This window comes from Mya arenaria, chromosome 3, assembly GCF_026914265.1.
Source record: "Mya arenaria isolate MELC-2E11 chromosome 3, ASM2691426v1".
Classification (NCBI taxonomy): Eukaryota; Metazoa; Mollusca; class Bivalvia; order Myida; family Myidae; genus Mya; species Mya arenaria.
Genome location: NC_069124.1, coordinates 38,237,739 through 38,254,313, shown reverse-complemented (window position 1 = coordinate 38,254,313; position 16,575 = coordinate 38,237,739). Strand labels below are relative to the sequence as shown.

The 16,575-nt window shown below is 36.7% G+C and overlaps 1 protein-coding gene across 10 annotated transcripts in view; it reads right to left on the bottom strand.

Annotated features, from left to right (window-relative positions):
• Positions 1–16,575, bottom strand: part of LOC128229255 (serine/threonine-protein kinase ULK3-like) — a 197,977-nt gene that overhangs the window by 63,205 nt on the left and 118,197 nt on the right. For 9 of the 10 annotated variants that reach the window (XM_052941042.1, XM_052941040.1, XM_052941039.1 and 6 more), the window contains one exon: positions 7,624–7,691. The exons of the other annotated variant lie outside the window; for it this stretch is intronic. In XM_052941042.1, the coding sequence (XP_052797002.1) occupies positions 7,624–7,691 (68 nt within the window). The remainder of the gene's footprint in view (positions 1–7,623; positions 7,692–16,575) is intronic. 10 annotated transcript variants of the gene reach the window in all.

Sequence of the window (16,575 nt, the reverse complement as noted above, 5' to 3'; positions counted from 1 at the left end):
GTAGTTATAGTAGTAGTGGGAGAAATCCCCAAAAGAAGTATTACCAGTTAGTTTTAAATAGTAGCATATGTATTGATGCTAAAACAGCAGCATGAACAGCAACTGTCGTAAATGCTATTCTTATTCCATGATGATAAGTAATGGTTCCATTTTACAGAACTCTTGAGATTTTCTAAGTCTTTTTTCACCAAATGCCACCCCAAAAATTAACTAAGTTCAGTTTTTCACCAACTGCCATATGAAAAATTAACTAAGTCCAACTTTTTCACCAAGTGCCACATGAAAAAAAAAACTGAGTTCAATTTTACACCAACTGCCACCTCCAGTTGGGTGGAAATTTCATGGCAGTTGGTGGAATTCTTGATATTCCACCAAGTGCCACCCATTTTTCACCAAGTGCCACCCATTTTCCACCAAATGCCACCCAAATCCATGGCATTTGGTGGCAAATTTAGGGAAGGTTAGGCTTATTCACTATCCACACAGAAGATAAGATTGTAGCTTAGAATAATCTACATGAAGTTTACAATAATAAACATGAAGTTCAATGGAAAAGCCTGATTATTAAATTTATCATTAAGTTAATATGAAATTTCTTCTAAAGAATAAAGTGGATAATAATTATTTTAATCTATGAACCTAAAAAAGAACAATAATTACCTTAAAAGTGACTATGTTGAAGACTTCATAAAATTTAAAATATATTCCCTTGTTACTAAAAATAGAAAGTTGTGGAATCTCTAACAAAAAGGGAGACCATATAGCAAGAATTGCTGCCCTTGTTTCAAGAGTTAACTTTATATAACTATCAAATTTTAACAAAATGTATTTATAATGAACTTGTAACCCACTGGGTGAGGCCAATTTTTCTCCAGGGGCATTATTTGAATAAACATAGTAGATAACCAATAGACAATGATACACACCAAATATTTAAGCACTATGCCTAATAGTATTTGGAAAATATAGTTTTGTAATTTTTCCTTTAGGTGGCCATGGCAATAAGAGTTCTGTATGGAATTCATTTCTTTGAACAATTTTGAAAAAGCACCAACCCAGGATCACTCCAATGAAGTTCCATTTAAATTGTCCAATCGGTTAAGGAGAAGATGATGATTATAACCAATTGTTGACACTTTTCCTTTAGGTTGCCATGGCAACAAGAGTTCTGCATGGAATTCATTTCTTTGAACAATTTTGAAAAAGCACCAACCAAGGATCACTCCAATGAGGTTTCATTAAAATTGTCTAATCGGTTTAGGAGAAGATGATGATTATAACCAATTGTTGACACTTTTCCTTTAGGTTGCCATGGCAACCAGAGTTCTGCATGGAATTCATTTCTTTGAACAATTTTGAAAAAGCACCAACCAAGGATCATTCCTATGAAGCTTCATTAAAATTGTCCAAGTGGTTTAGGAGAAGATGATGATTATAACCAGGGCTTCTAAAAGTTTGGAACCTCAATTGGTCCGGACGCGGCGATAACCCCCCCCCACCCTCAAAAAAAAAGATTCTCCCCCTCAAAATAAAAACTAGAAGCGCCGCAATGCGACAAAACCAGGTTTTTGTTATGGGCAATCAGAAATTATAGCTAATTAATTTGTTGTATGACTTTTTACCCAATAAAGTAAGAAAGTTTTGTTTTTTTATAAATCAACAGAAAAATTAACTTACCTTGTAAAATATTCTCAAACAAGAGGCCCAAAAGGGCATATGCTCTACTGGCATGGCTTTTGTGGTCAAATCAATCCAGAGCATGTATGTATGGGTAAAAGGCAACAGACATATACTTTATGTTTTGTGTTTGGGTTACCTGAAAACGTAGAACGTTCAACATCTGAGCCCAGAAACTATTGTAAGCACATTAGTTGCATGAACTATTTTATTATGTGCCAAGTAAAAGTCATCTGACAAAAAAAAATGCTTTCAAAACTGTACTCATAGTAAAAATTTCTGTAGTTTTAAAAGTTAAAAAAAGTTGGTCAAAAGGTCAAAGTCAAGGGCATCCTAGGACAACATTGAGCAATTTGAACAAACATTCACAATCAATTGTGCTGAGATGGATGCACGAACACACAAAAAGATTTTCAAACCTTTCCAGATTTATGTTTACCAAACCTGTGAACCCTGGGTTTGGCCAGTAATGACACCAGGTGCATAACTTAAACATTCACAACCAATTTTGTTAAGATGAATGTGCAAACTACAGAACTTAAAGCTAAAAAATGGCCTTTGGGCTTTCAACAAGAATAAGACAGAGTAATTTACAAAATCAACTGCAGAAGCAAAAAGCAAATTGTCTCTCAAAATCCAAGACTTGCAAATTGTCTCCCTTAACTCTAGACTTGAATTTACATGTACATGTAAACTTGGCTAAAAATAGAATTCACTCATGCAGACCTGGCTAAAAATAGAAAGCATTTCTTTAAAACTTTCATGGCCCATAATCTAGGCATTTATGGACGGATCTGGCTGGTTTTCGAAAGGAACCGAGCTCTAATGGAAATCTATATACTGTACAAGTTTCATCGAGATACAATCAAAACTGAAGACTGTATCGTGTTCACAAGCAATTGTTTACAGACGCACGACCGCACCGACGCACGACCGCACGGATGCACATACTACGTACACATTACCATCGCATAAGCTCTTCTGGCCTTTGGCCAGTAGAGCTAAAAATCAGTTGTCTGCTTTTTGAAAAAACCCTTAAGTCTTTAACTTACACTCAACAAATCAAGTACCTTGACCTTCTTCCCCACCCTCAAAAGCAAGTTCAATCTGCAGCTTCATATAAGCTATATTCACACTAAGATTCATCACTATCCATCAATTCTAACAGAGTTGTTGGGCAGAAAAACATTTTTCTATTTTTAGGAACAGTGACCTTGACCCCACCTCCCAAGCTAGCTCTTCTCATAAGCTACCTTTGCTCTAAGTTTCATCAATATCTATCAATGCTAACTAAAGTTATTGGGCAGAAACCATTTTTCTATTTTTAGTAACAGTGACCTTGACCCCACCCCCCTCAAAAGAAATTCCAAGCTTGCTCTTCACATAAGCTACATTACTAGTATCTACACACAAAATTTCGTCAATATCTATCAATCCTAACTAAAGTTATTGGGCAGAAACCATTTTTCTACTTTTAGTAACAGTGACCTTGACCTTAGCTCCATCCCCCTCAAAAGCAATCCCAAGCTAGCTCTTCACATAAGCTACCTACACACTAAGTTTCATCAATATCTATCAATGCTAACTTATGTTATTGGGCAGAAACCATTTTTCTATTTTTAGTAACAGGCAACCTTGACCTTAGCCCCACCCCCCTCAAAAGCAATCCCAAGCTAGCTCTGCACATAAGCTACCTACACACCAAGTTTCATCAATATCGGTCAATGCTAACTAAAGTTATTGGGCAGAAACCATTTTTCTATTTTAAGTAACAGTGACCTTGACCATTTTTCTATTTTAAGTAATAGTGACCTTGACCTTAGCCCCTCCCCACTCAAAAGCATTCCCAAGCTAGCTCTTTACATAAGCAACTTACAAACCAAGTTTCATCAATATCGGTCAATGCTAACTAAAGTTATTGGGCAGAAACCTTTTTCCTAGTTTAAGTAACAGTGACCTTGACCTTAGCCCCTCCCCCCTCAATAGCAATCCCAAGCTAGCTCTTCACATAAGCTACCTACACACCAACTTTCGTCAATATCTATCAATCCTAACTTAAGTTATTGGGCAGAAACCATTTTTCAATTTTTTAACAGGCGAACTTGACCTTAGCCCCACCCCCCTCAAAAGCAATCCCAAGCTAGCTCTTCACATAAGCTACCTACACACCAAGTTTAGCCAATATCTGTCAATGCTAACTAAAGTTATTGGGCAGAAACCATTTTCTATTTTAAGTAACAGTGACCTTGACCATTTTTCTATTTTAAGTAATAGTGACCTTGACCTTAGCCCCTCCCCACTCAAAAGCATTCCCAAGCTAGCTCTTTACATAAGCAACTTACAAACCAAGTTTCATCAATATCGGTCAATGCTAACTAAAGTTATTGGGCAGAAACCTTTTTCCTAGTTTAAGTAACAGTGACCTTGACCTTAGCCCCTCCCCCCTCAATAGCAATCCCAAGCTAGCTCTTCACATAAGCTACCTACACACCAACTTTCGTCAATATCTATCAATCCTAACTTAAGTTATTGGGCAGAAACCATTTTTCAATTTTTTAACAGGCGAACTTGACCTTAGCCCCACCCCCCTCAAAAGCAATCCCAAGCTAGCTCTTCACATAAGCTACCTACACACCAAGTTTAGCCAATATCTGTCAATGCTAACTAAAGTTATTGGGCAGAAACCATTTTCTATTTTAAGTAACAGTGACCTTGACCATTTTTCTATTTTAAGTAATAGTGACCTTGACCTTAGCCCCTCCCCATTCAAAAGCAATCCCAAGCTAGCTCTTCACATAAGAAACTTACACACCAAGTTTCGTCAATATCTATCAATGCTAACTAAAGTTATTGGGCAGAAACCATTTTTCTATTTTTAGTAACAGTGACCTTGACCTTAGCCCCAACCCCCCTCAAAAGCAGTCCCAAGCTAGCTCTTCCCATAAGCTACCTACACACCAAGTTTCATCAATATCTATCAATGCTTACGAAAGTTATTGAACAGAAACCAATGTTTGAGGTACCCCCGCCCGCCCACCCGCCCAACGACAACCTCATTCTAATAACCCAGTTTTCGTTGAAAACCGGGTTAAAAAACCTGTTCAAAAGTCGGATTATATAGAAATGTCACACATTTTCGCGACGTGTATTTTGTCACTATTTTTTCGCGATATGGCAATTCGTAAGAGGGCTCTAGAACCATCATAGCCGATTAAGATAGTCATTGATACAAGCTTAATTCAAATGAGATTCTCATCCAGTTCTGTGGCGTTTCTAACAAGAACGACTGCGATCGTAATTAACTGCGGCCGGCGGGAAGCGGTCAGTCGACAAAAAGTGAAACAGTATTATGATTTATTTGCTTAATGCTTCTACAGCGGGTCAACATTCAACAGATAATCTTGAATAATAATATATATCTAGATTTATAACCGGGGCTTCAAGCTATAAGTTTGATATCGACAACAAATTTTTCATTACTGTAAATTAAAATGACGTAAACGGCTCACTCAGCTATCAGACTCTGTAGTTAATCAAGCGTGTCCCTGTTGATATCCTATATGATTAGGTTAATTAATTCGGAATATTAATGCTTCCGCGGATTTACAATGACAATTGCATTTATCTTAAAACCGTTTTTAACCAGCAATGCTTCTTTATTACAATATAAATTTAACAGTTTGGAAATCAACAAACGGATATATCATGTAATGATCAACGACGACATAGCATATTGCCATGTGAAAATATGGACCGATTTTAACACTTAATCAGGATAGCTGCAAGCACATAATTTGTTTGTGTCTTCTTTGACCTACCAATACACATGATTGGACCGATTGCAAGCGTCTGCTAATTAACAGATATCGAGTGTTCAGCGTAGCTGAAAAAGCAGCTGGTCGCATTGGTCCGATGGTAACTAGGACACTTTTACTGGGGGTAATTTTGAATGTGTAAATGACCCAAGAATGTTTGTGTATTACAATTTTTACTGACTTATTCGTTTTGGACTGAAAATATAAAAAAATGAGAAAATTTCGGACCAATTTTTTTTACACTTTTTGAAACTGAAATCGGTCTGGCTTGGTCAAAATCGGTCCAGACCGGCAAATTGCCGGTATTTAGAAGCCCTGATTATAACCAATTGTTAACTCTTTTCCTTTAGGTTGCCAGAGTTCTGCATGGAATTCATTTCTTTGAACAATTTTGAAAAAGCACCAACCAAGGATCATTCCTATGAAGTCTCATTAAAATTGTCCAAGGGGTTTAGGAGAAGAAGATGATTATAACCAATTGTTGACGCCGCACGACAGAAGCCGGACATAGACCGATCACAATAGCTCACCTTGAACACTTTGTGCTCAGGTGAGCTAAAAAGGACCAAAATAGTCTAAAACCCTTGGAATAACAACTCCTTAGGATATATTATCAATAACAGAATATGACAACATCACTATCAAGTCTTGACTAGGGATGGAAGCGAATATCCGAGTATCCGGATATCCGGATATCACGCAAGTATTCGGATACCAAAATGGGTATTCGAATATTCGTTAAGAATTAAAATTTCAATGAAATAGCTTAGCAGAGACATAGCAATTGTTATAAAACTTTTCAGATGAAATATTTCAGGTGATCAACAGTGTCTGTCGCGAAGTGGGTATGTGTCACAAATCGTCTGCTAATTTGGTGTTTGAACAAGGCATGATATTGTGTCCTTGTGCAGCACCCTGTGAAGTTCTATGACCTTGTTTACAGTGTTGTTTTATGATATCAGATGTGCTTAATTGACACTAATTGGCACTAGTTGATATTAAACGGATTGATCATTAATCCGCAGGAATTGATCGTCCAATCACAAGATAAGGGTCATGCAATCAAAGCTATTAATGACCAATCGTATTTTTAATGAATATGCATGAAGAAATTATTGCTATCTGAACAATAAATATAAAAACAAATTTGTTTATCTTTTCACTTTTCAATCAAATTTCCATCATTTTGCATGTTGTAATTGTGTTTTGAATTATTAATCGTTATTCCTGTATCATGACAACGGAAATATGCCTCCAACATTGACTTCAAGTTTTTGGAAGTATTTCACAAAATCCGAGGATGGTAAAAGTGTTGTGTGTCAACTGTGTAATGTTAAACTGGTATATTGTGGTGGAACTTCAAATCTTAGAAATCACATGAAAAAACACCCCGTATGCAGTCCACCGACTACGCCTTCAAAGTCCACCATGAGGCAGACAACTCTTGACGTCACCATGTCCACTATTTTTTTATACGATATGTAAACATGTTTAGTTTATTGATAAATAAAAAAAGTACACGCATGTAAATAAAGAAAAATCAGATCGTCTTTTTGTCTTCTTATCTTTTCCGCAATTATATCCTTCATCAAAAAACACCGCAGAAATTGTAGGTATTGCATTAAATCAAACAATATAATGAAATAAAATTACAATCGACTAATCAAATAATCAAAGCGTCATTTAACATGAAACCTGCTGATAAATAACAAACTCTAAAGCACGTGGCAGTAACCAAGCAACCACCTCGGCCGAAGTGACTATCAAATTCGCGAGGTGTTTATGTGGTATTCATCATGAGTTTTATGACGTAAAATGAGTTGTTTAGCTTTGATTAATACATTATAAATTATTAAGACTGAGAAAGAATGAATGAAAAAGTGAAATTGCCATATGACGAATTATAAATTAAGTGGACACTTGTGTCAAATAACAGAAGGTGGGTGACATATAATAGGAAATTTACTTATTATGAAAACAATTTGATACGAGTATCTGGATAGTGTTCGAATACTTGATACGAATATCCGGATACCGATTTGGTATCCGGTTTCCATCCCTAGTCTTGACCAGTTTAATAAAATTATCATCTTTATCAGAACATAACTAAGTAAAATAATAGAATTTTTACCTCGATAACTGCTTCATGTGTGACTTTTATAGCAGCTTGCATAACTTCACACCCAGAAAAGAGATGAACTGGAATGGGCAAGCAAAAATCAACCTTTAACATATTTCTCATAAAAGTATTAACATAAAAACATTGGATTCCTTCAAAATTTTACGTGACCACATCAGTTTTAATCTGCTCAAATGCATCCCATGAGTATAGGGTTGCATAGCAAAATGAATCACTCAATGGTTCAACAGGAAAATGAGTATAGGACTTGGGTTGCATAGCAAAATGAATCACTCAATGGTTCAACAGGAAAATGAGTCAAGGACTTGGGTTGCATAGCAAAATGAATCACTCAATGGTTCAACAGGAAAATGAGTATAGGACTTGGGTTGCATAGCAAAATGAATCACACAATGGTTCAACAGGAAAATGAGTAAAGGACTTGGGTTTGCATAGCAAAATGAATCACTCAATGGTTCAACAGGAAAATGAGTATAGGACTTGGGTTACATAGCAAAATGAATCACTCAATGGTTCAACAGGAAAATGAGTATAGGACTGGGGTTGCATAGCAAAATGAATCACTGCCATATTATATTCATTTCCTGGTCCTATTGTTTTCCACAACTGACAAAAATAAAATGCGGACCAGTATACTTACAACGCAGTCTGAATGACAGCTTTATTCAAATGCCACAGAAAAAGTTACGCATTAAAAGGGAGGTTTTTGTTTGAATGTGCTTTTGTGTTAAGTGAGCAAAGCGAAAATGGCTTGTATGTTTTTACTGTGGAATAAATCCATTATGGTTTGAGAAAACTATAACAATGAAGCAGCAATAAAAGCAACAAGGCTGCCTTTGAATAACTATGCAAAAAACGATATTTCAAAACTGGCTTAATATTACAGGCCTATCATTGACTCTATTTGGATGCGTAATCATTTGCTTTTTTCTGCATTGGGGCTTTTGAGTTGGGTGCTAGGTTTGTTAATTAAAAAGCTACAAACCAAGCTGACTGGTGGCCTTTGCAAGTTAAATTATATCCTTGGAGCAGACACAAAATGCAAGTCTTAAATACTGAATCTAGTGCTGTTAACTTTACTTACCTGCCAAGTTTCAACATGAGTTATGCACATCCTCTTTCAGATAGATTCCTTATATAAGTGTAGGAGATATGGAGTGGACATGAAATACGAACCAGCTCAGTTACAACACAGGTTTTGCACATCTCCTTGATGGGTAGAACATTGTGCCCTAAATTTCATAAAAGTCCTTCAATAGTTGTAGAAGATATACGGACACAGTTCCAACATTGGCTCTGCAAATCACCTTGATAAGTAGATCCTGAGAACTAATTCTGATTTGTTGAAGATCCTTCCACAAAATGAACATAGGAGATTATTATGGTGCAAACAAAACATGCAAGGCTCAAATCCTCAACCTAGTACAGTGACCTTGACCCCGCGCACTTTCAATTTGGGTTTCGCACAGCAACTTGATGGACAGAAAATGTGTCCCAAGTTAAATGAAGATCCTTCCATAAATGTAGGAGATAATTATGCAACAGATTCAAATCCTTGATTTTGTTCACTGACCTTGACCTTGAACTGGCACAGTATTAACAAGAGTTGTCACAGACAGAGTCAAGGTCATCCGAGGACAATATTGATATTTGTTTGCAAAACTCAACACATAGTTCAAATTTCATTGCTGTAGCTTCAAAAATAAAAAAGTAGGCTAACAGGTCACAGTCAAAGTCATCTAACCACAACATTGTTATTTGTTTACAGAATTGTGAACATGGTCAAAATTTCTTCGCTGTAGGTTAAGACAGTAGGTTAAAAAGGGTGGGACCGAATTTGACCTAAGAGGCGTAATTTGCACAATTTTGGTAGAGGACCACTATATGATGCTCTTTGCAAATTATTAAAGGTCAAGCTTGGCCTAGCGGTGTCAAACGAGAAGATTTTCGATATGTCTACAGGAAACCTCATGGCATAGTGAGTTTTGACCCCAAAGGCATAATTTGATTTTCACAAGCAAAAGAGTAAGACAAACAAAAAAAAGGACAGGGCACCATCCAACAAAATATATCTTTGCTATAAGCTAAATGGATTTGATATAACTATATTTTGTCTAGCCTATGGTAACAATGTCTCTAATTCCATCCAACAACATGACTTCCAATCTACTAATATGGGTTAAAGTATAGTTTATAAAAGGTGTATTCACTAACCATGTAAAAGATAAAGATTAAAATTACAATGGTCTACATGTCAGTAGAGAAGTCTGATTATTAAATTTATCATTGGGTAGAAATGAAATTCTTCTATAAATTAAAGAGATATGATATTTCCTAGCCTATAAACCTATAAAAAGAACAATTATTACCTTAGAAGTGACTAATTTGAAGAGTTAATAAAATACAACATAGAATCCCTTATTACTTTAAATTGAAAAACTAAAAATACACAATGCACTCTTGAACAGAAAGGGAGACCATATAGCAAGATTTGCTGCCCTTGCTTCAAGAGTAAACTTACATAACTATCAAATTTTAACAAAAAGCAAAACAGTTAGTGGGCCATTTTGTTTTTGTTGTTGTTGTTGATCAATCTTAATGCCTTGTACTTTTAGAGGGTCATGCAATGAAGCTTCCTGCAAAGTTTCAGTGAATTTGGCCCGGAAGTTTCAGAGGAGATGTTTTTAAAAGCAAAACAGGAATTTGGCCATTTTGTTGTTGTTGTTGAACATTCACGACCCCTTGTTGTATTTTTGTAAAAGGTTACCCAAGGAAGCTTTCTGTAAAGCTTCATTGATTTTGGACTGGTAGTTTCAGAGCAGATGCTTTTTAAACCAAAACAGGAAGTTGGCCATTTTGTTGTTGTTGTTGCAATCGTGACCCCTTGTTGTATTTTTGTAGAGGGACACCCAAGGAAGCTTCCTTTGAAGTTTTATTGCATTTGGCCAGGTAGTTTCAGAGGAGATGTTTTTAAAGCAATTGTTGATGGACGGATGGACACACTGACAGACGGACGACGGACAAAGACCGATCACAATAGCTCACCTTGAGCACTTGGTGCTCTGGTGAGCTAATAAGAAAACAGGTCAGAAGGTCACATACAAGGTCATCCAAATACGACATTGATAATTGTTTTCAAAACTGTACACAAGGTCCAAATTTCATTGCTGAGGCTTCCAAAATAAGAAAGTAGCTCAAAAGGTCACAAACAAGGTCATCAAACTCCAAAATTAATATTTGTTTTCAAAAATATACACATGGTCCAAATTTCATTGCTGTAGTGTCAAAAATAAGGAAGTAGGTCAACAGGTCATATTCAAGGTCATCGGAACATAAATATTTGTTTTCTAAAACTGTACACAAGGTCCAAATTTATTGCTGTAGCTTTAAAAATAAGAAAGTAGGTCAAAAGGGGTAGGAAAGCTGGCCCCAGGGGCATAATTTCTACTGTTTTGGTAGAGGGCCATCATATGATGCTCCACAACAAATATCAAAGGTATGAACCTTGTGGTTTGAAACAAGAAGATTTTGAAAGTTTTTCTTATATAGGTCTCCAGAAAACTTGTGATCCCCAGGGCGGGGCCAGTTTTGACCCCAGGGGCTTTATTTAAACAATCTTCGTAGAGGACCACTAAATGATGCCTTATTTAAAGTATCAAGGGTCTGGGCCTAGCGGTTTCAGACAAAAAGATTTTCAAACATTTCCCTTTGTAAGTATACCAAACTTGTGAACCCCGGAGCATGGCCAGTAATGACCCCAGGGTCATAATTTGAACAAACATTCACACGCAATTTTGTTCAGATGGATAGACACTTCTGGCCTTAAAATGGCCTTTTGTCAAAAGAGCTTAAAAAAACAACCAGCACCTTAAGACTGTAATTTTGATCTCTTTTTAACAAAGGCAAGGGAGAGTAAAACATTAAACCAACAGCACAGCCAAAAAACAAGTTGTCTTTGGCCAGTAGAGCTAAAAATGAATAAAATAATGATGTAACATGTGCCTGTCAAAAGCAACAGTAACAGAAAAAAGAGAGCTTGTGTTCAAGTATCAATAGTTTGTTAAAGTTGAATGAACTATAAGAAGTGACCCCATGCCAAAAATAAGCACAGCTTCATGGAAAACGCAGCTTTAGCTTATAGCTGCCGTCCACTACAGCACCGATGCTTTGCAGAAGGGTTGTCGATAAAATTTTGGTAGTTTCAGGAACCTTTCAGGATCATATATCAATAAATGGGCGGAGCTTTGCCATCGGGCCCGTTAGGCATGTATTCGCATGCATTTGCGGAGCGGCATATGAAAGGTTGTGGTATAAACGCTGAAACCTATCCGAAGTAGCCGAATGCGACGCAGAAGAATACCAACAGTCCCGGAATAGGCTCCCGAATGTTTCCCGATCGTGCGGAATGGTTGCGGCAACATTGCAGATCATGCCGAAGAGTTTTTTTAAAGCTACAGTACTCTAAAGCTACTATTACTTAGTAAAAGATTGGCTCTAAGAAAAGCTGCGTCTTTTTCATTAAAGCTGCATCTTTTTCATCAAATGCTTTGTCTTTTCCAAAAATTAAGTAGGCTAAGTAGTATTTCTTCAAAAGACGAAGCTTTTCAAACAAAAGACTAGTAAGCTTTTGGAGAAAAGAAAAAGGTAAATTTTATACAAGAGGGCCATGATGGCCCTGTATCGCTCACCCGTAGCTTTGCTAAATAAAGTGAACATTCTGACCTATAATTTACCTAGTGACCTAGTTTTTGACCTGGGTTGACCCAATATGGAACTTGACCTAGCTTATGTTAAGATGATCATTCTGACCAAGTTTCATTAAGATTAGGCTAAAATTGTGACCTCTATTGTGTTCACAAGGTTTTTTTACTATCTGACCTAGTGACCTAGTTATTGACCGCGGATGACCCAATGTGGAACTTGACCTAGATTTTATAAAGATGATCAGTCTGACCAAGTTTCATAAAGATTAGGCTAAAATTGTGACCTCTATTGTGTTCATAAGGTTTTTCTAATATCTGACCTAGTGACCTAGTTATTGACTGCGGATGACCCAATATCGAACATGACCCAGATTTTATAGAGATGATCATTCTGACCAAGTTGCATTAACATTAGGCTAAAATTGTGACCTCTATTGTGTTCACAAGGTTTTTCTACTAATTGACCTATTGACCTAGTTATTGACGGTAAATGACCCAATATCGAACTTGACCTAGATTTTATAGAGATGATCATTCTGACCAAGTTACATTTAGATTAGGCTTAAGTTGTGACCTCTATTGTGTTCACAAGGTTTTTATACTAATTGACCTACTGACCTAGTTATTGACTGCGAATGACCCAATATCGAACTTGACCTATATTTTTCTAGAGATGATCATTCTGACCAAGTTGAATTGAGTTAAGCCTAAAATTGTGACCTCTATTGTGTTCACAAGGTTTTTCTACTAATTGACCTAGTGACCTAGTTTTTGACCTGGGTTGACCCAATATGGAACTTGACCTAGCTTATGTTAAGATGATCATTCTGACCAAGTTTCATTAAGATAAGGCTAAAATTGTGACCTCTATTTTGTTCACAAGGTTTTTCTAATAATTGACCTAGTGACCTAGTTATTGACTGCGTATGACCCAATATCGAACTTGACCCAGATTTTATAGAGATGATCATTCTGACCAAGTTGCATTAAGATTAGCCTAAAATTGTGACCTCTATTGTGTTCACAAGGTTTTTGTACTAATTGACCTAGTGACCTAGTTATTGACCGCAGATGACCCAATATCGAACTTGACCTAGATTTTATAGAGATGATCATTCTGACCAAGTTGCATTGAGATTAGGCTAAAATTGTGACCTCTATTGTGTTCACAAGGTTTTTGTACTAATTGACCTAGTGACCTAGTTATTGACCGTGAATGACCCAATATCAAACTTGACCTACATTTTATAGCGATGATCATTCTGACCAAGTTGCATTGAGATTAGGCTAAAATTGTGACCTCTATTGTGTTCACAAGGTTTTTCTACTAATTGACCTAGTGACCTAGTAATTGACCGCGGATGACCCAATATCGAACTTGACCTAAATTTTATAGAGATGATCATTCTGACCAAGTTGCATTGAGATTAGGCTAAAATTGTGACCTCTAATGTGTTCACAAGGTATTTCTACTAATTGACCTACTGACCTAGTTTTTGACCCCAGATGACCCAATATCGAACTTGACCTAGATTTCATAGAGATGATCAGTCTGACCAAGTTTCATAAAGATAAGGTCAAAATTGTGACCTCTGTTGTGTTCACAAGGTTTTTCTAATAATTGACCTTGTGACCTAGTTATTGACTGCGGATGACCCAATATCAAACTTCACCTACATTTTACAGCGATGATCATTCTGACCAATTTGCATTGAGATTAGGCTAAAATTGTGACCTCTATTGTGTTCACAAGGTTTTTCTACTAATTGACCTAGTGACCTAGTTATTGACCGCGGATGACCCAATATCGAACTTGACCTAGATTTTATAGAGATGATCATTCTGACCAAGTTGCATTGAGATTAGGCTAAAATTGTGACCTCTAATGTGTTCACAAGGTATTTCTACTAATTGACCTACTGACCTAGTTTTTGACCCCAGATGACCCAATATCGAACTTGACTTAGATTTCATAGAGATGATCAGTCTGACCAAGTTTCATAAAGATTAGGTCAAAATTGTGACCTCTGTTGTGTTCACAAGGTTTTTCTAATAATTGACCTAGTGACCTAGTTATTGACTGCGGATGACCCAATATCGAACTTGACCCAGATTTTATAGAGATGATCATTCTGACCAAGTTGCATTAAGATTAGCCTAAAATTGTGACCTCTATTGTGTTCACAAGGTTTTTCTACTAATTGACCTAGTGACCTAGTTATTGACCGCGGATGACCCAATATCGAACTTGACCTAGATTTTATAGAGATGATCATTCTGACCAAGTTGCATTGAGATTAGGCTAAAATTGTGACCTCTATTGTGTTCACAAGGTTTTTGTACTAATTGACCTAGTGACCTAGTTATTGACCGTGAATGACCCAATATCAAACTTGACCTACATTTTACAGCGATGATCATTCTGACCAAGTTGCATTGAGATTAGGCTAAAATTGTGACCTCTATTGTGTTCACAAGGTTTTTCTACTAATTGACCTAGTGACCTAGTTATTGACCGCGGATGACCCAATATCGAACTTGACCTAGATTTTATAGAGATGATCATTCTGACCAAGTTGCATTGAGATTAGGCTAAAATTGTGACCTCTAATGTGTTCACAAGGTATTTCTACTAATTGACCTACTGACCTAGTTTTTGACCCCAGATGACCCAATATCGAACTTGACCTAGATTTCATAGAGATGATCAGTCTGACCAAGTTTCATAAAGATTAGGTCAAAATTGTGACCTCTGTTGTGTTCACAAGGTTTTTCTAATAATTGACCTAGTGACCTAGTTATTGACTGCGGATGACCCAATATCGAACTTGACCTAAATTTTATAGAGATGATTATTCTGACCAAGTTGCATTGAGATTAGGCTAAAATTGTGACCTCTATTGTGTTCACAAGGTTTTTGTACTAATTGACCTAGTGACCTAGTTGTTGACCGCGGATGACCCAATATCCAACTTGACCTACATTTTATAGAGATGATCATTCTGACCAAGTTGCATTGAGATTAGGTCAAAATTGTGACCTCTATTGTGTTCACAAGGTTTTTCTACTAATTGACCTAGTGACCCAGTTTTTGACCTGGGTTGACCCAATATGGAACTTGACCTAGCTTATTTTAAGATGATCATTCTGACCAAGTTTCATTAAGATAAGGCTAAAATTGTGACCTCTATTTTGTTCACAAGGTTTTTCTAATAATTGACCTAGTGACCTAGTTATTGACTGCGTATGACCCAATATCGAACTTGACCCAGATTTTATAGAGATGATCATTCTGACCAAGTTGCATTAAGATTAGCCTAAAATTGTGACCTCTATTGTGTTCACAAGGTTTTTCTACTAATTGACCTAGTGACCTAGTTATTGACCGCGGATGACCCAATATCGAACTTGACCTAGATTTTATAGAGATGATCATTCTGACCAAGTTGCATTGAGATTAGGCTAAAATTGTGACCTCTATTGTGTTCACAAGGTTTTTGTACTAATTGACCTAGTGACCTAGTTATTGACCGTGAATGACCCAATATCGAACTTGACCTACATTTTACAGCGATGATCATTCTGACCAAGTTGCATTGAGATTAGGCTAAAATTGTGACCTCTATTGTGTTCACAAGGTTTTTCTACTAATTGACCTAGTGACCTAGTTATTGACCGTGAATGACCCAATATCAAACTTGACCTACATTTTATAGCGATGATCATTCTGACCAAGTTGCATTGAGATTAGGCTAAAATTGTGACCTCTATTGTGTTCACAAGGTATTTCTACTAATTGACCTACTGACCTAGTTTTTGACCCCAGATGACCCAATATCGAACTTGACCTAGATTTCATAGAGATGATCAGTCTGACCAAGTTTCATAAAGATTAGGTCAAAATTGTGACCTCTGTTGTGTTCACAAGGTTTTTCTAATAATTGACCTAGTGACCTAGTTATTGACTGCGGATGACCCAATATCGAACTTGACCTAGATTTTATAGAGATGATTATTCTGACCAAGTTGCATTGAGATTAGGCTAAATTGTGACCTCTATTGTGTTCACAAGGTTTTTGTACTAATTGACCTAGTGACCTAGTTGTTGACCGCGGATGACCCAATATCGAACTTGACCTACATTTTATAGAGATGATCATTCTGACCAAGTTGCATTGAGATAAGGCTAAAATTGTGACCTCTATTGTGTTCACAAGGTTTTTCTACTAATTGACCTAGT